General features: G+C 30.3%; 1 protein-coding gene and 1 non-coding gene across 5 annotated transcripts in view; one reads left to right on the forward strand and one right to left on the reverse strand.

Annotated features, from left to right (window-relative positions):
• The window catches only part of LOC114130276 (B-cell receptor CD22-like), a 332,047-nt gene that overhangs the window by 282,397 nt on the left and 22,556 nt on the right, over positions 1 to 27,094 (forward strand). For all 4 annotated transcript variants that reach the window (XM_050204078.1, XM_050204079.1, XM_050204080.1 and 1 more), the window contains 3 exons: positions 869 to 1,016; positions 14,599 to 14,729; positions 22,616 to 22,775. In XM_050204078.1, the coding sequence (XP_050060035.1) occupies positions 869 to 1,016; positions 14,599 to 14,729; positions 22,616 to 22,775 (439 nt within the window). The remainder of the gene's footprint in view (positions 1 to 868; positions 1,017 to 14,598; positions 14,730 to 22,615; positions 22,776 to 27,094) is intronic.
• On the reverse strand, positions 17,859 to 17,931 carry Trnav-cac (transfer RNA valine (anticodon CAC)). Its single transcript has one exon. It is a non-coding gene; the product is annotated as a tRNA-Val (tRNA).

Genomic DNA, 27,094 nt, shown 5'->3' on the forward strand with positions numbered 1-27,094 from the left:
AAAAAGATGAAAAAATCGTTATACATTTTTCATCTCGGTGAATTGAATTAAAGTTTAATCAGTGTTGTTACTTATAACAAGAAGTGGATGGGCGAAGGACCATCTAAAGAGATTTAAAAAAAAAAAAAAAATTGAAAGTCTATCGGCAACAATAGTCTAGACACCAACAAGAGACTCACTGTGGGTTTTATGGGTTTATGTATTAAAGAAGATAAGATATATTGTAGATGTATTTCTAGACATGACATAAATCTGGACATAAGTCTTTATTCGAGGACGATAAGCATGATGTAACCTGGTACTTGAATCCTTTACAAAAAAAGGACAAAAATCACAGACACATACACACTCACACACATATGCATTTTTTTTATAACTTTTTAGCCCATAGGTATTAGGTCAAATTATGATAAAATATTATATAATACCAAATTATGCATATCAATCATTTAGTTTTTTTTGCTGAACACACAAATGTTTGCTAGTCGACTAATTTGTGGAAACAGTATATTATTATAATTTATCATTTACCTATATTGAATCAAACTAATATAATACATAGTTGAAAAAAATATATGTATTAGCATTTTCTTATTTAAATTATGTCTTTACACAATATGATGAAAAAAAAGTATTACTGTAAACTGTAATATTTGAGTTCGTTTCGGAATTGTCAAGAATTAATTACCATTCGCTATGCAATGATTGTCACGAACTATATAAATATGTGCGTGTTTAATGTGTCTAGATTTTATTAAAATGTTGTTTAATGTATATTTTATTATACCTATCCAGTTCCGTCATGTCATGTTTTTACTGAATTATATTAAATTGTGTGTAATACGATTCCTTTTTGTTTGTATTTCAGCAAGACGATATTAAAGAGAATGTTACGTCTAGTGAGATGACATTTGTGCCCACAACAGACGACAACGGCAAGTCAATAACCTGTAGAGCAGAAAATCCTCAAGTACCAAAAATGGCTCTTGAAGAAAATTTTATACTGAAAGTCGTCTGTGAGTCTTTTAATATTTTGTTTCTATAAATTTATTTATAAGCCCGCTTTATCTCATAAAACCGTGTACTATGTTTATAGAGTAAGTATATAAATACCACAAACAACTTATAATATAAAAAAATTACATAGAAAAGTAACATATTATTACATTAATTTTATGTTATATTTTCCGTGACAAGGTTTTGGTCTCGACACGTCTATTCTGATTTCACACTTTAGTGTAAACTGTTAGTGTTATAAAATAATATGTCGTAGTGTTTTACATAATTATTGTTACCACCATAGCACATCAGCTTAAGTTATCATTTTAGCGTCGTACGCTATTCTTAGCTGTTAACTACGAGTCAAATATAATTACAAATTTAAATCAAATATTAATTCATTATTATTTAGTTTTAATGACTGGTAACTTCTTCATAGAATGTGTACCACAAATTTCACGATGTTATACTTGAGTGTGGAGATAAAACCAACAAAATTATATACGGTATTTTGAATAATAAGTAAAAGTATTTTGTTTCTAAAATAATTATGAATTTAATGGGAATGAATATTTCACAAATATAAAATATGTTATTCGTATATTATATTTTAAAGTTATGGCGTATTGAAGTTGCTTAAGTTTTTGATTGGTATTTTTGAAGTCGATTCTAAATTTATAAACGAGCTTGATAATAATTGTATATAACATGTTTTTCAAAATAGTTTCTTTAGTACCTTATATACTAAACTCTTTGTCTATTAGGTATTCACATATTATGTATTCATGATATTGCATGTCTTTAATGTTTTAATTAAAAAGGTATAGCAAATAGTATACTTATTATAATTAATCATTACGTACAATCATGCACGAGTTTTTATCCGTATTATTCCAGATACCAGTTTTATAAATAGAATATTAAATGTAGAAATCGTGTAAATTTAAAAAAAATAATATTTTTAATAGATAGAATAAAAATAAGGGAATTGGAACGATTAACAGCTGGCTAAGCTACGTAGGTGCCGTAATAAATCCATAAAAAAGTTCCTTGAAATAAAAAAAAAACAATATATTTTCTTAAAACCAAATTTTATTTATTTTTAAACAATTCATAAGTGAAAAAAAAAATAATACAATATATTCTTCCGTATATCCGAGATAAAATTGTTAATTTAAAGTATTAAAGTAATGTTTTTTTTAAAGAATCACGAATGAAACCCTAAGGATGCCTTTTAAATTCCCAAAGCAATAACCTATTATTATACATATATTATATTGATGTTAAACGACGTCGCTGTCGTAGTGGATATAGACTGGAGTTTATTATATGAATAATTACCCGTTAATACGTATTTGCACAACAAAATTAAAACGTGATCAGAATTCGAAGAAGGGTCTAAATTTATATACAATGTCGACCGCAATGGGAAATGAGAAATATTATTATATATAGATAGAGAATGGGTAGATGAATCGTTCATTTCTTCAATTTTTATCTTTCTTGTGGTTTTGGATCGATGTAAAAAATAAGACCGATAGGTACCTACGTGTTTTATTGTAAATTATTTATAAATCATAAAATTGAATGTTGATAAAAAGTGATTGTCATAATATACCTCCCATTGTATCTACCTTTCAAATTAACATAGTTTTGGGATAATGGAAAAAAATCTGTCAACTCAATCGGTCGTAATTATGGGTAATTATTATACTTTGCTGAGTTTAAACTCACAATGATTTCCATCCATTCATTTTGAAGCACGCAGATATATAAGTATAACTAAAAACTGTTTAATATAAGTATTATAATAATTATCACCCTCTCGCAGTAATTTTATAAGTCAAGTGAAAATATTGTTTAATTTTCAAAAAAATAAAAAATCTTGGATCGTACATATTTTATAGTAAAAGTGTTGATGCACGTAGGTCGTGTGGTACTACGCTAGTTGTACACAAATTCAAACTATTATTTCGATTATCCGTTAAGTATATTTACCTATAAAAAAAAAAATATATATAACGACTAGGTATTTTAAATTATAGGTGTATTCAATTATAATGATCAATACTTGTATAGGATATTATGAATATTAACTAAGTGCACTTAAATAACCGATATTCGAAACGTAAACTAAACGCAAATAGATTATATGATCTATTTTTTATTCTTTTGATCCAGATGTAATTATTATAAAATAAACTCCCGAGACGATGTAGAATTGAATGATTTTTCGGAAAATTTGCCCAAAATTTCAGTTGTCCTAACTGTACGATTATTTTCTTTATCTAAATCTGATTTCGACTAATCCTCGTGTATAAATTCTCTTACGGTACCTAAACTGCTGAGATACCATAGTACGGTAATCAATAAATTATAATATAATATTCCACCACTTGCCATTGAGTCACCTAATCTGTCGATGAAAATCCATAATAATCATTATACAAACTAAGTGAAAAAAAAAACCGTACTGTTTACATCGCACATTCTATTAATAGTACGAACACCGTTATCCCGTGCGAACTATATAACTCGTTTTTTTTTTTTTTATTCTTACATAAATAGTCGTATACTGTATGCAGTTTCGATGTGAATAACTTTTAAAAGTTTTTCGATTTGTTTTACTTCCAAACGCGCATACAATATGGGTAGGTACATAATATAGCGACGTGCTGTTATTTTATATTTAGATTTAAACGTATAGTTTGTTTTAAATATTTTATCGACACGAATCTATCTTTTTTTTCCTCGTGTTAATCACCTACGTCCTACATTGACTAATTCAGGACAACTCGTGGTGAACATAATTAATACGATATTTCGTTTAATCGCGATATATGCAAGTACACATGTGCACTTGTCGTGTTTGTTTAGCAAAATGAATTACGTTGTATCTAACTATACATACACATGAATATATGGTTACATATTATAGTATTTAAATACTATTTACATGTTTTAATAGTGGCACTATATTTTGAATTAAATTTGATGGATTATGAAACATAAAAAAAAACATATACGTGCATTACGATATGATTTTTTGTTCATCACAAATATGAATAAATTTACAATTTTTAATACCAACTAATATAAAAGTTGAAATTTTAACAAAAAAAAAAGTATATATATTACTATTAATATAATTTATTTTATCTGTAAATGTTGTTTATATAAGATTTAAATCATAATGATTTAATCTTGAAATCTCACATGCAGTGGAACTATATTCGTTTTCAGTGTTTTCAAAACTAATATATGCTTACACCTTATAATAGTACAATATAATTAATATGACACAAATATATAATTAATTCGAATAAATAATATAAATATAATTATGATATACTTAATAACGTTTTCTAAGTAATAGAATAGAGTTCAAAAATGTTAGTGTAGATATTTCTACTCTTACTACAAATTCCATATAGCTAGACATAATATATTGGTTTAAAGCCTTTTAATTTTATATTTATTTTCTCAGTGACATCGATAAACCCAAGAAAAAGCTCATAGGTACCTAATAAAAACTAAAAAATCATTAATATTCATTATTTTTAAACAACATTTCTAGAAATTTTAAATGTTTGTGGTTTATTTTAACTCAACATTTATAGACGTATTTTTTAAATACCAGAGAAATTACTCTGCTGAAGTATTGTATAGATTTAGAGTGTATTTTAAAAGCAAACTATAAAATATTTAATAATTTTTCCAATTTATTTTTAAAATAATGAATAAAATAAAGGTTTTATATTAAAATTTAAAAATCGTATGTATTAAATTTATACATAAAAAATAAAACTGGAAAATTCGCTCTTCTGTTTAATACGAAAGTTGAATGTATTGCATCATTAAGTTATATATCATTATATAGATTGGATTAGACGACTTGTATTTATTGATACATACATAACATAATTATTACAACAATGCATCATTATTCATTAATTATTGCATTATTAACGTATAAAACAATTCTGAAATGCACTAAGAGATTGCTATAAAATATAAATAAGTTGTGGTATAGTCTAAAATTAGTTCAAATATTTTAAAAATGTCATTGTGTTACAATAATAATTATATACGTAATTCCAAAAAGTTTTAAGTCCTTACAAATAACATTTTTTCCATAGCATTAAATAAAAACTACAATCATTAATTTTCTTTTAAAATACTTTTTTAATATTTAATAAAATATTAAATATTTGAAAAAAAACAAAAAGTAATAATTCTGCTTTGTTTCTTCTAGCTAGTAATTCATTTTCACCTAACTTTAGTACATATTCTTATTTTATCCTAGAGTATAGATATTTTTTTAAAAAATATACTATAACGTGTCAAAATTTGAGATACTTATCAAAAATTCATTTTATTTGACTCTATTAATTTCTTTATCATACAACTAAGGAAAACGTATAAGATATCTTTAACTACATTTTCAAGCCATAAGTATTAATACTAATATAAATAGTTAAAAAATAAATATATTTTAAAAAAAATAACTTTGAAATATTCGAAAGTTTAAAATGTTTTATTAAAATTTTTACTACTTATGCTATAAAAAAAAAATGATGTTGATTTATGCCCAAATTTTATTTGTTAATTACAAAAATAAATGAATAAATAAGTGAACGTTCGTAATAGCTTAATGTATTAAATTTTAAGCTTTTTGAACAACTAAAAATGTTAACATTTAAATTTATCTTAATTTAGCTTAAAAGTAACAGGTAAATATTTTGAAAAATGTATTCAATCTAAAGAGTATCAATATTTTGTTTTTAAAATGTTAAACATTTTCATTTTATATATTTCTCTGAATTTATCGATAGTAAAATAATATTGGTTTATTGTATTTTGTATTAGTTTTATATGATTTCTATTGGTATTATCATAAGTTTTAAGCAGCCATCAATCTAGATCCATTTCGCTACCAAAAATAACTTTGAAAATTAATGATCACAGCATTTTTACTACTATAAAAAGTATCTTCTGTCTCAAAAAAAAAAAAAAAAAACTTAGTAATATAAATACAATTAAAAATATCTCGTGTTAGAAATATTTCTAATAATTGTAATTTGATCTTACTTAATAATATTTCATCATACAAATTAGAAAAATAATATATTCGTGGAATTAAAAAAGTATGAAATTAAAACGGTATTTTTTTTTTTTTTTTTTGGATCGCGTTGTAATTATACACGTTTTTATAATGAATGCATATTTCAGAAATTCTTATTTAATATGCTAGAATTAAGAGCTTAGCATATTTTTATTACTAAATTTGCAGTAGTATATGTTTACCGTCTTACAACAACAACTGTTATCGTTTATCTCGTTATCTGGGAACTAATGGCCTCGGTTATTCGCGTCCTTGTACATTATTATTGTAACTTTATAGGAAACATTTCCGAAAAGGAACACACAACTCGAGTCGGAGAATTTTCATCGGAAAGTTTTGCACCGTTCAACAGGATCGACTTTAATCGTTTATAAATTCTCGATAAGTTCGTCGTCGTGGACGTTTTAATTTTCTCTCGAATCTACCGGTCGGCTCGCCGTAAAACTGTTGCGCGGATTTACCAGGCCTTTTAGACTTGAATCGAAACAAAGTCAAACGTCTCGATCAAAACGAAACGGACGACATATGCCCACCATCGGACTTTTCAGTTTCAGAGGGTAGTGTCGCTGCAATGTAAGTCGAATCTTACATTAACGTCTCTGCATGACGCAAACTTCAATCGTGACGTAGACATACCTACTCGTGCACCGACGCAGATAATTAACCACCACAAGTCGACGACCCCCGCTAAGTGGTTTTTCTAGTTTTCCGCTCATTTGTATATATACTCGTATATATTATTCAGACACGGTCTTTCCGTGCACATCATTGAGGGTTATCGTTAGTTTTTCGCTTTCCGCCGTAGCACCGTCTACCCCGGTCCGTCGCCGCACGGCTATATAGTACGATTAAAAAAAAGAATAAAATATTAAAAGTACGATACAACTGCACGACGGACACACATACACCACAAACGGACTTGAGACTGAAACGCCGCAATCAGTCGACTCGTCATTAGCACACACGCGATCGTTTGTCCGGCGTGCTTCGGTAGGTACACACACACACACACACAGATATATATATATATATCGTCGCTGCAGAGTTATTATTATATTATATTTATCCTAGACGTAAAATAATAATGTGAAAATATGTGGTTTATATTTTACAGACATCGCGATAATAATAATAATAATAATATCGTATGCGCCGACACTTAAAAATCCGAACGACGTAGTTTTATTACCATAGCGATACGCGTATATAAGGGTTATACGATGCCTGTGCATTATATTATAATATATGTGCGCGTCACGCGTTATAATATATGATAATGTAACCGGATATACAATGTATCGCCGACCGCCGGAATTATTGTGTACTACTATATACCTATTATTATAATAACCGGTAGCGCGGATGCGATATTTTCGGACGGGGTGTGGAAGAGTTTATATTTTATTTATAATTCGTGAATAATTAAAACGCGCAATTAATTGATAACGTTCTTGCTCGATGCTAAACTATATATACAGGTAGTTCGAAATTAACGCGCGAGATTTTTTTTTTGTTTTTCGTCGGTTTCATATCTGAAACCGATTTTCATTCGATTTTCCTCACGAATATTACGTTATTTTCAAAATAATCGAGTTGGCGAATTTATAGTTAGTTTACACCGAGTCGAACAAATGAATTATGGACCGCTGCAGTAGTTTATGTCCGCCACGCGTGTTGATCTGAATATTAATTAAATCCACGTGTAAAACTGGCGGCGAAAACTGCAGGCGAAACGCCCTCGCGACGATATCCGGAAAATGGATATTCGTTTTCGAGGGAGGTGCCGACGGGCTATAATAACCGATATAAGATACGACATCACGTATACTAAGGATATCACGGTACTCGCTGAGACTACGCGATCCTTTTTGAGTAATATAATAACCATCGAGTAATGGTTTAGAAAAAAATAAAATTAATAATCTGACGTATCATTGTGTCGTGTCGCGTTCGGTACGCGTCGTCGCGTACACGTCGACTGCTGTAGCAGACGATGATCGATCTATTGCGAAAAAATCGTTTAAAATAATAATCGACAAAATATTCACTTGCCCGTTTTGTCCGTCGAGCGTACGCCGGTACGTATTATATCGTGCACATCGCGCGTACTTCTTCCGAGTTTATTTATATACAAACATATACCTATTACGTCGAACGAGTGATAAGTGCGCGCGGCGTACGAGCGCAAAGCATTATAATGTCGAAGAAGTTTTTTTTATTTTCTCGGCTGCTCTCGATTTTTTTCTCCTTTTTTTTTTTTTACTCAAAGCAAAATTATGTATATTTATACACGTATATAACTATATAATAATAATATGTATGTATAATAATAATACGCTCGACGTTTTCACTCAAAACTGTCACATCCGCCGACGTTAGTAATATATTATTATTATTATTATTACCTACCGTATTACGCTGTGCCGCGCGAAAAACGCGTTCACAATTCATATATATATATAATGTACAATATCGTGCACACAATATACGCGCCCGCTGCACTCGGGAGATTGATGGAATAACCCGATCAGTGCCCATATTATAATAATATGGAACAGTGTGTATACTATATAATAAAGTTGTTGTAATGCTGTGGTATCAGCGACCTTTATATTCCATATATATAATATTATATTATAATATATGTGTTCATATTCTCTCAGAATCGATCGGGCGCTAAACTTTTCGAGTTAATACACAGCGCCGCAGCTGCAGCGGCAAATGTCTACACGTATTTTACATACGTACTTATAATATTATATACTTTATAAGCGACGTATGCGATAGAACGATTACCGTATTAGCGTCGAGTCTCACGGACGACGCCCAAATCTGCGGCTCTCGGAGCACTCCGATACTAATTGTTTTTTTTTTTAAACGCGACGATCGAAGGCAGTGATTTTGCTGTCGAATTTCGTCGCGGGATTCTTCGCTAGTAATACGGTATCCGATCGGGTACATTACGTTAACAGTGCGGTCGTAGTCGAAAACAGGGTTAGAAAAATATGTGGTTTAATTATTAACGACTTTTTCTGCCGTACTCTAATCCCGACGTTATGTGTGCATTTACGTACTACTCAAACGAATTCGTCGCGAATCAATACGCACCTATACAAAGACCGCAACGACATTTAATAATATTTCAATACGGAAATCTCGTATGGGTAAACCTCGCCGTGACAATCGCTCTTACTCTAACCACAATTCGTCGATACGCGTTTTACAGAGCCGCGGTGGTAAAAATTATACGTATTGTATCGTAGCGCTTTGCGGGTCGTATATAGACGAAGACCGTGTAAAATACGGCCATCGTTGTCACACTCATCCGTGATGTAAACGTCAACCGAATATCGTTTACTGCGAGCTGCAGTGCGGCGTTCGTCAGTATAATACTGTATATAGTCATTATATAATGTACAATATCGAGTTTTCCGAGAGTAAGCCGCTCGCGACCGTCATTTATTCGGGTGATGGTGATAAACGGCTCGAGAAGAGACACGATAGAGATATGCTAAGGGGGAGAAATAAAAAAAAAAAAAACGTTAAGCACACGCAGACGGATATCGCGATAAAAACGTTCATCAATCCATTTCCACGGAGATTCGTCGCACACGCGAATACCATATACCTAATAAAATATAACACGCGCTGTTTGCACGCATTCGTTTGCATACTTACACATATAGACTCGTGTGTGTGCTTATATCATGCCCGGCGTGTGTGTATATAGATACGCCGTCGATACGTTTTTAATGACAAGATTTTCGTCTCGCGCATTACGCCGCTCTCGAGCCCTCGATACGCGGTATAATGCATTAGGTATATTATATACGTACACGACCGTAAATTTGTCGACGGCCATAAATTATGTACTGCGTATTCGCGACGGACTTATACACTACCGTGAATTTTAAAACCGCGGTCGCGTATGTACCTTATATCTCAAAAGCGTGATTGTGATAAACGCGTAGGTATATGCGCCCCGAACGAAATCGTATTTTATTCCTATACATATATTATATAATATTATTGTTACGACGACGATATTGTTATCATAGGCTTTGAAAAAAACACTGCTAATCTTAATGGAAAAGTATAAAATTAATTTATTAACACGCCTTAGAATAGGCGTACTCTAGCAATAGGACATACTCGCTACACACACGAATACGTTTCACTAACGGATAGAAAAACAAACCGAACGCGCAACTCGTGGAGTCCGTCTGACGTTTAAAACGTGATATAATCGTCGAATGCGAACAGAAGCCGCCGGAATTGAATACGAAATTCAAGAATTTCCAAACCGCTGCCGAGACTTAATTTAATTTGAAAAAATGACGTGAGCTCTAAAAATATTTTTCAACAAATTTCGTAATATTTTTTCACTTTAGCCGACTAATACGGCTTAGAATATGTATACATAAATACTAGGAAAATTACTGTTGTTAGTGTATTTTAACTATTTTAGCCAAAGTTCTAATTCTACAGAATATTTCGTGTTGTCGAGATTTAATCCGCGTTCATTAAATTTTCTCGAACGTTATTCTTTGGTTTTCTGAAAAATTAAACATAAGTTTAAACGAGTTATCTAAACAACAAATTACTGAATTTCGTTTTAAACGGGCTTAAAAATGTATAAAACAATGTTACAAAGACAGTATTTTCGTAAACGTTTTAAACCGATATCAAAACAATGTAGTAGGTCAGTGAATTTCACTGAAGGTATCCACAGAATCCAAAAGAGGGCGAATAATCGTCGAAATTCTAAGATATATTTTCCGAGTAATAAGATTATAGTTATAACACGTTTACTAAAATTTTAAGAACAAAGTTTATGACGTTGTAGGGCTAAATCGAATTATCTACAACCAAATAACTATAAAATATAATATTACTATATGTACTTGGGTTTGCGCCGTAGTAAATACAAACAGAAATTATTATATATTTTAAAACGCGATCGATGGACGACTCCGTAGCATCGTTTAGTAATATGAATGATAGCGGAATTAATAATTAATGATAAGATATTAGATCGAATTATCCGATCGGAAAGTTTTGAATTATTCATCGAATGACTGTAGATTTATTTATGCTCCGAAATCTGAACACCTTTAGCGATCACTCGTCTAACAAAATTTATAAACTCCTTTGTTGGTTCACGTTTTTTTTTTTTTTTCATTTATTTCACATCCAAAGCGTTCGGTATAATGATATGCGTAGGCAATAGCTGTATACTCGTACCATCGATACGAACTGATTTTTCCTTATAAATATTAATATACGTTCCTCTTCAAAATGACGTATTATATTAGTTTATACGAATATTGTAACACCATCATAATTATTGTTAACACTCTTGTCGGTGTACTTTTTCACACTTTTTTTTCTTATGATTTGACACTATTTATACTACCTAGTTAGAATACGAATAAGAGTATATTTTTATATTCTGAAAAGTTTACCGATCTAGTCGATTTAACCTAACCTTTGTTTTAAAAATATAAGGTTTATAACTATTAAAATAATTTTGTGCGTTTTACGTTTTTTAAAATATTTTTTAATCGAAGTTTGAATATGTTTTGAATCGGATAAGTAGACAATTTTTCATGAATACCTCTTGAGATAAGACGGATTTATGTCATTATTTTAATTTTAGTAATATTTGATATCACTAAATCTGTCGTGGATGAGCACTATTTTACAATTAGCTGTTGTACGTTTTAAAGAACCTATCAAGACCGTTTGTTTTATTTTTTTCAGTCGTACACAAAATACATTTTTTTTTTAAATTTGATAACATTACATAAAAATTAAAATTAATTAAACGTAAGAGGAGATCCAGTTATTAAAAAATGGTAGGTATATCATCACCGATAAAAACCAAACGCAATCGTGTTCTATTTTATTTTTAAATTGTTTTCTTTTACTAATAATTTTACCTGTCCTTACATTTACTACCCTTCCACGTGACGATATTTCAAATTTTTTCTTACAAGAGTACACATGGTTATACTATGTGCAATATAACAATGTATGTATAACAATATATTCATTTTTATTTGTATATATGTATGTATAAATAACACATACGAAACTTTAGTGTTGAAAGTATATATAATATTATTACATCGAGTTTATACGACTCCATTTATTTGAAAACTATAATTAATGAGCGGCAGAATGGTATAATATATAAAAATTATACCCTTCGTTTACATTTTCATAACAAATAATTTATTATTATTATACTACTATATACGCGCATTTTTTTCTATTCGTAATAAATTATTATTTAATACAATTTAAAAGTTTACGTAATACGAAAAGTGCAAAACAATTTTTTCCTTATGGACTTCAAAGTAGGTATAACTATAACTATACAGCCGGTCCTATTAAAATATTAGGTTTAACTTTTAGGTTATAATAATATATTATATTATAATATTATTATATAGTACATTTGAGTATCTCACGTCTTACGCGTATACACGAAATATTATTAAATTATGTTTTCGGTTATTACTGCGCAAGTCCAATATTAATAAATTTTGTAATTTAGTTACGTGCCTACTATTCGTCCCTTCAAGTCGTAGATTCGAGATTATTGTTCAAGTAAATTTTGGTTGAAAATAGTTTGTTTATTTAATCAACATTGATTGGTTTTAAGTTTACAAAAATGTAACGCTTGAATGTGCCTTGGATTCAACTGCTCTGATACATCTGAATATACTGTGCTGATGGCTTCCTCGTACGTTACCATTTCCGTCATATTTTATATTTGAAGTCCACAATTCAAACACAGTCTAATTGTGCGTCCATCGAAAGTCGTTGTTCCTGGCTAGCACGAATATTCATATTTAAATATATTTTATATATATTTCAATATATAAAGTTGATACTTACTATTTTTATACATGTATATTGTGTAACAATCTCAAAATGTCGAAGTCAGTTTCCACTACTTTTTATATTTCATATTATTTGTGATACAATATTTGGCAAGACCTCGGGTGTCTATTTTTTATAAAATATATCTTACGAAATCGTAAAATAAGTATTATTATCACTGTTATTATTTGACAACTGTCTGCTCGCATAATAATGATATATATCCATTTAATTCCTATGTTTAATTAAACTTTAAGATCGAATTATAGAATATAATGACATATAACACACATAACATGCATTTCCAATAAAGTGAGTTTAATGCACTACAGCCAGTATTACGGAGTTATATTTCAATGCTGTAGGTAGTCAAAAGGTTAGAATATACTATATCGGACTTATTATGTTACACCTATAGGTTTTTGCGGCGTAAAATCGATGCAATACGTTTTCTAAAGAATTATAATGATACTTAGACTCGTGTTAATCAAGTATTATAAAATAAACAGTTTTTTCTTCCTCGTTTTCGACTATAAATAATATAAAATTGTCTTTTGGACTGGGTAGGATCATTGGGAAAATAGTTTTTTTTTCTTTTATATATAATATCTATACGACTGTAATATTATGTTTAATACCATGGTTGAGTACGAGCTGTAGGTAGTCATTCTTATTTTATAATACCTACTATATTATAATGTACGACTGCACGTGCCATGGTTGTTGGAAATTCATTTATTATTTCTTGGTTTTTATTGGTGATATTTATCATTTTTCAGTCGTAAAATATTAGGTAGGACACATTACGTCATATTATAAGAAGATAGAAGAGACAGTAAAAAATAAATATGATATATACTTAAATAATATTGTTTGATTATCCCCAATCCCTTACCACGACGTTTAATTAATTCTTTTTTATATGCAAATATTAAAATATAAAAATCTATAGCAATTATTAACAGTAAATAAAATAAAAGCTTAAAAATATAACTTAAAATACGCTTAAATAACCTTTGACAAAAGAAAGCCGTCAATTCTATTTGTACCGTGGTTTTAAAATAGCCTCTTTCCCCTTATAAAAAGTAAAAAAAAAAAAAACACTAGTGAAAACCGATAATACCTTTGAAATCATCCACTAACCATCATATAGTCAAAAGGATTGAAACTTATAAAATAAATAATGAATAGATGTTGTAAGACACGTGTGCGTGTTATATAAAATATAATTGAATAGTATATAAATATTCAATATTATAATATACTCACGGAAACTAATATTAATTTTAATATTTATAAAAATAAATGTCGTTTAGACACGTTGACATTTTCATAAACGTACTGGTGTGTTAAAAAGTGCGATTTCAATTTTTTTTAAAGGTTTTTAAGATATCAAATATAGTATTCGAAAACAAGGTCTTTAAAAAAACTTGAAATTTGGATTCCAAAATTCATAATTTGAATAATATCGCACCGGTGTACGAATTAAACGTCGGGATGAGCGAGCTCGTTGAATACAATATTATCATTTACATACATATACTATTAATATACTTATGCGAGTGACGTGATGTGTGTTTCAGTCGCTCCGATCGTTTCGCTCCGGCTCGGAAACTCGATCGACCCGAACGGCATCAAAGAGGGAGACGACGTGTACTTCGATTGTCACGTGAAAGCCAACCCGCCATCGACGAAGCTCACTTGGTATCACAATGTAAGTACACATATACCTTATTTATACGTCAATTTGTACGCCCACGCGCTTGCGTGTGTATATTATATTGTGTGCCTTGCTTACTTACCGATGCATAATATAAGTTGTACATACTTTACACACTATACGTCGGATGGAGTATCGCAGGTATTGTTAACCGTGTATCGGGAAGTCTGTGCACCGGTGTGACGAGGAGAACGGTATAAAAATATTGGGGTGCAGATAGTTTGGAAATAAATCTCCGATTCGACGGCGTGAGAGCAAAAATGGGAAACCATATATATATATATATATATATATACATATATAGAATACAGGCTCTACACGACTTTCTATTTATCAAATAAAAAAAAAAAAAAAAAGAAACAGATCGTCTGTAATTTTGTAGAGTAGATTCGCGTACATAATATACATATATACGTATATATATATTTGCGTATTTGTTCGAACTTGCAGCTTAAACACCACGCGTGTTGCTTTATACCTATACTGCAGCCTCTTGGGAAAGCTGCAAATGCCCGACACAAATTTGCAAATGTAAAGAAACCTTTTTTTGACGGTCTCAATCCTACTCATTTTTTACGTTCTAATTTATTATGACACGAAAAAACAGTCTCTTCTTTTTTTCTTTTATAATATCTTAAATAATTACAATTTTCTACATTTTTTTTTTTTTTTTTGTTTTTTTTTTCGAGTATATCCTCCTTAAACTCCTAAAATGTAATTAACTACAACGATTTGCATACGTTTACAGTGCTATCTGTTTTTTTCATCAAATTAAACCAAATTAATATAATGTTGTTATATAAAGCGCCGTCCCGCGAAATACTTTCAGATGTTTTTACACAAAATATAATAATTACAACAACAGACCTTCTCATTAAATTAACACACAGTTTACGCTTTTCGGATTAAATCATATCGTTAGCAGCACGATACTGATGTCTGCACGAACAAGTACAGTTAAATATATATAACTTAATTTAACATATCATCTTAAACAGTATGATAAACATTATGATATCATAAGTTTAAAAAATATATATATATTTAAATACACACTATGTATTTAAGGTATTATATTTAATTTCATATTAATTTACCATATTATTTCACTTAAATGTATTTATAATTATATAATAATATGTAAGTATAAGTATCTACGTAAGTGTTTTTGCATTGTTTTCCGTATAAAACATCTAAAAAAAGTTTTTTTTCAAAAGTTTTCTAAAAATCGTTTACAAATCTGGGATAAAAATACTGTGATTAGTGTGAACTTATAACGATTTGCGGTATGTAAAACATAAAGATTTTTAATTTAACCGGGCCGATTAAAATAAAATAAAAAAAAAAACCACTCGATTTAAAATATATAATATTATAGTTGCAAATATTATTTAGTTATTATACGTCATGTACTATATAGTGTTTAATGTTATCGGATATGTACACGATAAAAAATAACACTCCTGTCAAAAAATGTTTTGTAGTATCATGAACATATAGCAATTATGTAGCAGGTATAGGTACTCATAAAGATGAAAAATACACATTGAGTATAAAAAAAAAACCGACACATTTGACGTATTTTGAACTTTTCCTTCGCGACTCTTCAAAACTCAATCGATCATGCAATTCGAAAATGCAAAGAAACAATAATAACTTAATATTTTTTCGAGGTACATATAATATACAATATATATAATAGATTATAGGATGTATATATTATTATAATGTATGTGTAAATAAATATGTTTTTTTCTGCAGAATTTATAGGAATTGTGTGACTTGTGTTAAGTTTTCAAATTTTAATATCATCTAATGGTATACTACGCTATTCAATATAATCATGAATTATTTTTATATTATTTAATCTTTCCGAGAGAATTCGATGTCAGCTGGGTTTACGCAAACGCTGCTGCGTTTTCCATACGATGAAAACAAAAAATATACAAAAACGTCAAACTATAATAAATATCGCAATAAGAATTAACACAGAAGTTTATGAGCCAACAATACCAAATTATTCAGAAAATTAATACCGTCCGAATTGTATTGTGAGAGGAAAAAATAGCAATTAGCTCCTGGAAATCAAAAGCAAAACTTTTTTTCCAAATGGATGAGTAAAGGGTGGAACTTTAATGATTTCACAAAAAATAAAGTAATAATAATAATGATAATAAAAATCTCTAGACACTTTTAAATTGAAAAAAATTACTCAAGAACAAAAAAATAGTTTTAAAATAAATATTATTTTGACAGCAAATAATTAAAAAAAAAAAAAAAAAACTCAACATTATTATTATAATAAATTAGGTTTAAAAGATGGATAAAAACTCTTAAAGTTCTCACTCTCCCGTTATTCACATGCCCATTATGAATGTTCCGACTTCATCGTTAAATTAAACTTTTTACACGCGGGCTAGGTTCTTTTAAGTAATTTTTTACACAATTTTTAACAAAAAAACACCTAAAGCAGAATGTGCTCTTTAAATATTATTAGCCCTCGTAAAGATGGAGCGAAAAAGACCGAACCTTTTCACGGTGAAACATTTTCTTTGACATCCTAAAAGTGCGCAAATTCACGGGACGTTTTATCATTCTAGTCTGGAAAAAAAGTATTTCCCAACCTTTACACTTTTAATACTCTTAAGTTTAGTCTTCATTCACATGCTGTATTTTAAATTCATTGGTTAGTCGACCATTCATCAATATATATTATATAACATGATATATATACATTTGCCAGGTACATTTGTACCTACTTACTTAATTACACACTGTGTACATCAAAAAGTATCTGTAATAAATAATTAACATTTATATTGGACACTATATATTATTATTCTTAACATATTATTATAAAGTAATTTATATTTTTTTGATGACTTATAGGTGGTATTTATATTGTTATATTATATAAGTATAATCTAAGTTAATCGAACTTACTCCAATATTTTAATCATTATGTGGTTATTTAACTCGTAAATTTAGTAAAACGAATTTTGATAAAATAGATTTGACTAAAAAATATTTAATACACCTGAAATATCACCGTAATATTATATAATAACTAAAATGTTATATAAACGTGCAATTTAAAAGAAAAAAATTGGCAAATAAAAAAAATGTTTCCGCCCGGGATCGAACCGGGGACCTTGTGCGTGTGAAGCACACGTGATAACCACTACACTACGGAAACCAGATACGTTCGTAGCGAAATTGCAAGGTATATAAAAACGGGTTATTATATTATAGGTAAAATGATTAAAAAAATTTAACAATTAGATACAAACGATATGGTTTTCGTGTTTAATGACTGAAGTTCTGCAATTTTATTTTTATTTTTTTTTTTTAGATAAAATTATATTCGTCATAATTATTGCTTCTGTCTTTTTCTCAAACTCGATTTCGACAATAAAATAATTATAGACACTGTGGTGATCTTATAGGCACTTGTACAACTTGTACAATTACCCGTATTATTATACCGCAAAGTATCAGCTATCAGTCTCCACAGTAGTATTTATTTGGGAAGGTGTACTTAATAAATTGTGGACACAAAGCGATATCCGTAGGAAATTATGATATCAATGTTATAATATCTACGAAATTGTGTATGACAAGGGTATAGCTATCTAAAGGCTTAAGAAATAATAACCCCACCCCAATTAACGCGATTCCCACGACGAGTATTCTATACTTATATCCTAATACGATTTAGGACAAAATATCGGTAGGTAGTTAAGAGCTGACGGTGATTGACATTTTCGTCTGTCGGTGAGGAATTAAAAGTTTATCTTTTTGATCGATATTATTAAATCTTATGAAAATAGTAAAAAAACAAGTCATATATTATAATATACCGATAGCCTGGGTAGGTAATAGGTATATGTAGTTTTTATTTTAATTATAATAGTGTTGTTACGATATTGAATAGAAAATTAAATTACCGACCATCTATACATATCCCGTAAAACAATAATAAACATTAAAATGATATGTCATATTATAAAATCATGTTATGCATGATTTTAGTATAAATTAAGCACTAAAGTAGGTTAGATAAACGAATCTACAACGTTACACGTTCTATGCGAAAGTATATAGTAATACTTGATATAGGTGATAAGGTCATTTAACTGTTTATAAATTAAATTTAAATTATTTATGTCTTAATATTGACATTTTAATCGGATTTGTCTCATTGTCGTGTGGTTAAAGCCTTTAACTAAAATATTAGTGTTCAACCTAAATTAACCTAAATCACATACTTATAATATAATTATACTATTCTATTCGAAAAATAAAAATAACAAATTAAAGCGTGCACTTAAAAAATACGCCTTTATATTTACTGTGGACATTACAAGGGAAAAGCAAGACATTTATAATTTGGAGGGCGTTATAGGTACGCGCAAAATCATATTTGATCGTTATTACAATTTCAATAATTGAATAATAAATATTCAATTTAAACTAATGTTATATTGTTTATTGCTATATTACAATAATAGAATAATTCATATTATAGTCACCCTTTTCACTAAAATAGATACGCATATTTCTTCATTTTTTTTGATGTGATTAAGCGTGTTATGCAGTTATTAGCTAAATCATTTATTTATATAGGTACTTACATAGTTATTTTTCTGTTGCAATTTAGGCAGGTTATACATACATGAAAAATTAATATAAACCCTACTGGTGTACGACTCCAAATAAAAATATAGAATTTAAATCTATTTATTTTTGGACTATTACGATTTTATTTTAACACAGTAATAGCTTATATTATGTCATAATATATTTGTTCACCTTTCAACCTCGATAATTAACTAGGTATAACTAAAAAAAAAAAAAAGAAATGAAAATGTAAGCTAAGCTTAAGTCAGTAAAAGTAGGTTCGTTCAAACGACATAGCTATACGTCTTACTTATTTTAAAAATAATGTTTTTTTTCCTGCATGACGTGAATTCATTGATACGACTTTGAGATTGAAAAATGCAATTTTAAGATGTTATAATATAAAAGAATTTAAACCATCTTGAGTATAATCTTTTATCTTAGCGGCCGGTTAATAAAGAAAATAAAATGAAAATGATATGTCCTTGCTAGTCTTTGACGACATATTTTTACAATACACAATTACACAATATTATGATAACCACTGAATGAAAACAAAAGAATATTTTTTTAATATATAAATACTTCCTATAATACTACTATATAATGAACGATTAACTAGTGACATAAAAATAAATACTCTACAGCGTTTTTCTCGGATTGTTGGTATGATATGATGGGTATCGTTTACTTTAAATTCAAATTAAATAAATATTTTAAGTTACATTAGTTACCAATATGATCAATATGATGCGCTGCGACAAGTAATAAAAATAAATGATTCATAATAGATATATTTATAGGCTGTTTTAAATATTTAATGCAATTAAAAAAAAAAAAACCATGCTATATACTCGTAGTATATATTATGTTACATAATAGTGGGTTTATCGAGTGTACTTCTTCGAGTGGAGTAGGTCACTATGTTGATAATATTATGTTTGTATTCAACGATAAGGGTAATTATATATAAAAATGTTTAGACTATTATGAATTCGCAACTAAAAAAAAAAAAAAAAAGCCGGAAAAATTAATAAAACGCTTGGAGCATATATTTTGTACTTGCGTGTGTGCGCAGTGTAATGGAAAAAAAAATATTATTTTATTTCGACAAGTGCGACTAACTTCACAACCGATTCGCATGTAGCATTACCATTTTTGTATCTTACACTAGCATTATTGTCATGTCTGAATCGTGATAGGTAAGTTATATAAGTTATACAATACACATAAACCAAAAATTCTATACACGTTCCATTATTCCAGCGGGGATAATAGAACGTGAGCACTTGTGTGTCGACGGGGGTGGAACGGTGTAACGTGTTGTGTACTATTAAATTTTGGATAACGCCAATTTTGCTGCTGTTGTTGTTTTTCTTCTTCGCTCGTACCGACTCGTTCTCTTTTGTCAGATTATTATTGTTTTTCGAAGAAAATGAAGTGGGCCGAAGAAGACACCGTGTCGTATACGCGAGTATAGAGGCGATGGCGGTGTCGAACGCAGAGGCGTACGCTTTTCGGGGGATTTTATAACGCGGCGGCTACGCCAAATTCAATAACTTTTGCGTGGACTTTACCTATATTTATGTCTGTTTACGGATAAAGCTCAAAATATATAGGGTTGTTTATGAAGCATGAAAGCGTTGATGTTTTTTTATAGATGCGTTCGTTAAAAAATAAAATTATTGTTTTAGGAATTTTCAAATATTCTGAAATCTGTATGTGTTGATAAAACCATAGTCGTTAATTTTTCAAGAATCATTCTGTGGTATTGCATAATGTATTTAATATTAGAACTACTATAATATATATGTTCGCAAATAACTGGTAGATGAACTTTTAAAAATTCCTATACATTTGAATGAGTAATATTAAAGTAAAGTAGGTTAGTATAATAAACTACTAAGAATAAATTACTCTTACTGATGTTATACAAAATATAAAATGTTTTCTATTATGTTAAACTCAGTCAAGTACCTAAGTTATTAAAATTACTTAGAATAATTTTATTCAATTAAATTTTAATAATATTAATGAATTCAAAATATGGCATTGTGTAAAAATGAATGTTGGTTTAGCTTTAATTTTGTTTTTAATTATAATGTACGATAAGGAAAATCTGAGTAGATATTTGAAATAATAGTCCAAGTAGGTATACTTAAGAATTTCAAAAACCTTAAATTATAAAAATGCAGTATTAAAGTTAAACGTGTTGGTGATTTATCTTATAAATAGATATACTACCGTTTATAAACAGAAAGTCCTAATAAATAAAAATATAGAATTAATATAAGTTAAACGTATGAACAAAATTAATACATATTGGCGAATTAGAGTTTTTTCCAAAAATAAATAATCAAATTTAATCATTTTTATTTTCTGTATAAATAAATACAATTTTTGCTTTACGCAAGGTGTACTATATAATATGTAATTAAAAAATATTAATTAGAAAAAAGAGTTTTCATCATTTCCCAAGTCATTCTGTTACACTATGTATGTATTTATTAGTAAAAAGGGAGAGATCTAACTTAGTGATTTTATAAATCTGTTTACATTTTCAGATGAGCGGTTTTTATTCTCAATGGCACTTCAAAGCATGTGTATATAGATATGTAAAGAAAGTGTAAAAATGATAAATAAAAAATACGCACGGCCACCGCCGACTTCTTTTATAATGTATATTATCGCAAACCCTCCATTTAATCCCGTATCGTTTTATCTGTTCACGCGATATTTTTTTCTTTATTAAAAATTTAAATTTAATATAATATTAAGGTGTTATTTCCATTAAAAATAAATTAACTGTCCTCTATGTTTAAAGGGGCGTCCTCGAAACTGAATATTTTATTAATATTTATTAGGTATTGATGAAGTAACGGTGAAATATTCAATGTACTTGAACGCGTATACATATAGACACGACTCGCCTTTGTGGTAAAATATAAACTCGGCACTTGCATCACTTGTGCAAAATCCGATGTCAATCTATGCTGTACGCACAATGCACATTATATAATAATAATATATAATTAACGTTTTAAATTTTAAATAAATTCGCGTTTCTCGACGTGTTATATTTATTATGAATTGATTTAACTATAGTTAGTTTTGTATAGCGATTCGCGCTAATAGTACTCACCGTCTGCGCATACGATACAAGCATCTGTGATACATTCGGATGTTGATAATTTGATTTGTAAAACGTATGCAATATATATTATTCATGCAATTTTTTTAATAAATATATTTGATTTCAGGGGGTCACGTTGAACCTTAACTCGTCTGCCAGAACAATGAAAAGCGACAACAACTTGGTTTTGCAGAGAGTGACCAGAAACGTTGCCGGCAGATACGCTTGTCGAGCGACCAATTCCGAAGGGGAATCGTTCAGCAACGAACTCAGTCTACGCATAAAATGTAATGTATACATAACAATTTAACTATACACATAAATAAATGTAAATAACATGCGCGTATAGAATTTATAGGCTTAGACACTACTGAACTAGTTGACAACAAAAGTAGTAGGTTAGGTTAGGTTCTTTAACTCGTTTACAGGGTGGATTACATTCCAAAAACTTTGGTTTAGCAAAAACCGTCTTACGAAAATCGAAATGTGCCATGTTAATAAACATATTTTATCGAACTTAAATAAATAAATAAATAAGAGGCTTTTATATAATCTCTAAATACAAATCGTTTGTTATTATCGAAGTATTAGATTTAATTGGAGAGATTAAAAATAAATACAATAACTACTAAAATGATTTTGACGAACATTTCAGCGATTGTTTTAGAGATATTATTATTAGGAAAGTTTTGAAAGTACTCTAAATCATGTTTCAAAAACGTACCAAATGCTGTGTCCAATCCGCTACAGGCGGATTGCTCATCTCGGTTAAATTAGTTTACAAAGTAAGGTACACCAACGCTGATTTTCTCGTGTACCTTGGGTACACTTAAACCGATACACACCAATATTATATATATTATATGTATTATATTTTAAACTCATGACATTTCTAAAAGGTTAGGTATTATTGCTATACCAAATAGATAATATTATTTTTCTGAAACTCTCGGAAATTCGAATAATTTGAAAAGTATCTGTCCAAACGCAATCGTGACATTTTAAAATTAATTTAATTTTTATCTTTGTACCACAAAGCACATATTGTTTGACCATATTGTTAACTGCCATTTCAAAAGACAATTTTTTTCATTGTTTAGCATACAAATAATTAACGTGTTATTTGTCTCGAGATAACATATATTTTTTTTTATTGTAGAGCAATTATAATTATTTTATTTTCTCTTATCAATCAACACCTAGAAATTTAACTTACACCAGCTAGACGTTTTACAAAATAATCTCAATACAATACAATTTCGTATCTGTATCGTATCCTTATTCAATATAACGGAACACGTATTCGTAAAACTCGAAATCGAAATTTTGAAATAAGTTTGAAGAATAATAATAGTTTACTGATCAATTACTATAATAGTATTTAACAAATATACATATACGACTACTTAAAAATTAAATATTTCAAAGGATTGATTTCATATCGATTGTTTTGAAAATATTTAAAAACTCTGTCACGTGACAGTCAGAAAGTGTATACTCTTTCAAGCCGTATATCGAAAACCGAACGGAACCTACCGTTTCCGATAGCAGAAATTGCACTGCAGCTAACAATTATTATTGTGTGGTCAATCTGCGGACGTGGCCCTAAAATAAACCCACCGGAACTGTATACGGCCGGAGAACGAATCTTTATCACGCGGAAACGCCGCCAGCTGAAAACAAATTATTTTTTAATTCGTTCCACTTGAGTTATCGTTTTCCCGACAAAATAATATACGTACGCACGCACACACGTGGCGCCGCACGCGTGTCCGTTGCCGTATATACGTGTATTAAAACAAACGCACTAACAAACACCTATACTTATGCCTATGTGTGTGTTTTGGGGGCGCGTGCGCGTACATTTATATGCGGTAGGACGACGGTAAGGGGTGCCGAGGGGATTTTCACGACTTAACCCTTTCCCCCGACGTAGTTTCGCCGGTTCCGGTCATACCGACGGAGCTTCCTCCGCGACTGCCCCGGTCCCCGCGCGTCGTGTTTCCTTTATTGTTGCAATAAATAAAAACATTTTTGAACAAAAATAAAAAAATAAAAATACGAACCGGACGAAAAAAAATATCCCCATTTCCTTGACGGGTCACGGCAGTGGTGGCTACCGTGGCCGGTTATATGAACATTTCACTCCGCCGCCGGATGTACCTAAAACCCATCCGTTTTGTTTTGGATGCGGCAAGCGCGCTACTTGGGGCGCCGGACAATATAATATTTCTGTTATTGTTATGCCATTATTATTATTATTATTATTATTATAGTATGCGCTCGTGGCTAAGTAAAAGTAATCATAATCGATCCCGCCACGGCTACGGGCCATACGATATATTTATTTTTTTCGTACCAGTCAGTACAAATCACTATAAAATGATTCATGTTTTACCCCACGTCTCCGTTAACCGTTCTCGACGTTTACATTGCGTCTCGGTCGAGTCTGAAAATTTAAGTAAATATTATTGAGTTCATCTCGTGTAGTTATTGTTTAATGTCACAAAGTCCCAGTCCATAAGAAAACGAGTCAAGGGAGGAAAATGTTAAAATGTAGTTGTGGAATCCGATTTGTTTTGTAGAACGCTGACGAGGGAAAAAACAAAAAAAAAAAAATCCGTTTTGTAAATTAACATTAACGATGATCCCGGAAACTCATATATACTATTGTGTTGAAGTGCACTGTTGTTTACTTCTATATGACTGGTAGTGTTAACGGAGTTCGTATAGAAAGATGAGCTTTTTCCTATTTCACACGAATTTCCGGCAAGTGTCGAGTGACACTGTTATGAGAACGATGTTAGAACCTTACCAATATACATATGTAAGTCGAATTTTCTGATCTTTGTAGCTTCTGTTAGGATTGGCTACGTCTGGTAATAAAAATATGACAATATATTATGTTGAAAAATTAATATTATTCTAAATCACTGTACGTTACGCCATCATACAATCATATAGGTATATCATACCTATAGAGCTCCACCGTAGATTTACAGCTAAATGATTCACATTTTTCCAATTTTATAGTGTAATTATTATTATGATAAATGTGAAGATATGTTATTGTGTAAACTATTGGGGATCGATTAAGTTATAACGATTAAAACCGTGTGTCCAATTATGTGTACCGTGTCTGTAAAAAAAAATTACTATTATTGTCATTGTCTCGATTATGCCTGTCCTCCTTGAATGGCCTAATATATATTACTGAGATGAATTTGGGTCGCTACGAGAAGATCGCGATGGGTTTTTTTTTCTTGTAACTGGCGTTTTACGCGACGTTTGCTGCGATCACGGCATATCAAATCTCATAAACATACCTAACTCGTCATTTTGCCACGGATACTTTGCGCCAGAAACGGAACGCCGACCGGCAGTCGGTCCAGACGCAACGCACAATACATATTATTATATAATTCGTACAATGTATCCACCCACGACGTTTAATAAGTTTTTCCGACAAACAGTGCGCAATATCCGGTCGTCGACATACCGCACAAAACATAGGTATACGGCCAGCGAATCCGGATTTTCCAATAACACGTCCACAACTCCGGGGACGCGCGTGTCTCGACGAATGTGTGCGTGAAATAATGAATCGTTTTCGGAAGGGACCCATCCATCAATTAAGAACGAACATTTCCGCGGTCAACTCTGTGGTATTTTCGCTCGCACATACCCGCGCGAAATTAACACACACGGTCTCACGCCTACAGACGACGGCGCCGTTGTGTACAACACGGAGGCCGTACTACTCGTATAATAATATTATGTAGGTACCCACACACATATTATATTAATAATATTATACCCACACGAACCCTGCCGATTTTCAGTTATTTACGTCGATGTCGGTCTCGCGAGGGTGATGCACGGATTGCCGATGCGCCAGATTTTATTGTAAATTTAAAATATTATCTCGCGAACTCGTTATACTCGTGCTACTCGTGTATTTTATTACGATATTATGTCTTAAACTAAATATTGTAGAATGAATTTCGTATCGTTGTAATGTGTAACCGACGGGTAGGTCTACCGGCAGAGCGTACGCGTTTTAATAAATATTCGTAACTCGGGAAATTTTTACGAGGGGGGGAACTTTATTTTGTATCGATGTATCGTAGGTATACTTAAAGTTACTTTGAGACTAAAATATACCTAATAAATACATTTTATAAAATATCGAGGTGGACAGTTACCTAACCTCTCATCTCCAACCCCCACCAAGTGCCTATGAGTATGATTATAGAAAATATTTCGAGAGCGGTGACTACGCGTCGGCATAGTATTATATGACTCGTGTCTGCTCAAACCGTTTTCGAAAAATCAAATAAATAAAAAAGAAAAAATGAAAAATTGAGAGTGTGTGTGTGATAGAGATCCGACGTTATGTAAATACGTACTCGTGTGTGTGTGTGTGTGCGTAACACGGGGAAGAGCCTAGTATGCTATATGAATAAACGGGTCGAATGTTTGGAATGAAAAACGTACAGTTGTAATGCAATATTATTACCATATCGCGGAACGGGACCGGCCACCGACTATATATATAATAATAAAAAAATTCCTCGTCCTATCTCTGCTTATCGTCGAATGAATA

Source organism: Aphis gossypii, chromosome 3, assembly GCF_020184175.1.
Source record: "Aphis gossypii isolate Hap1 chromosome 3, ASM2018417v2, whole genome shotgun sequence".
NCBI classification, from domain to species: Eukaryota; Metazoa; Arthropoda; class Insecta; order Hemiptera; family Aphididae; genus Aphis; species Aphis gossypii.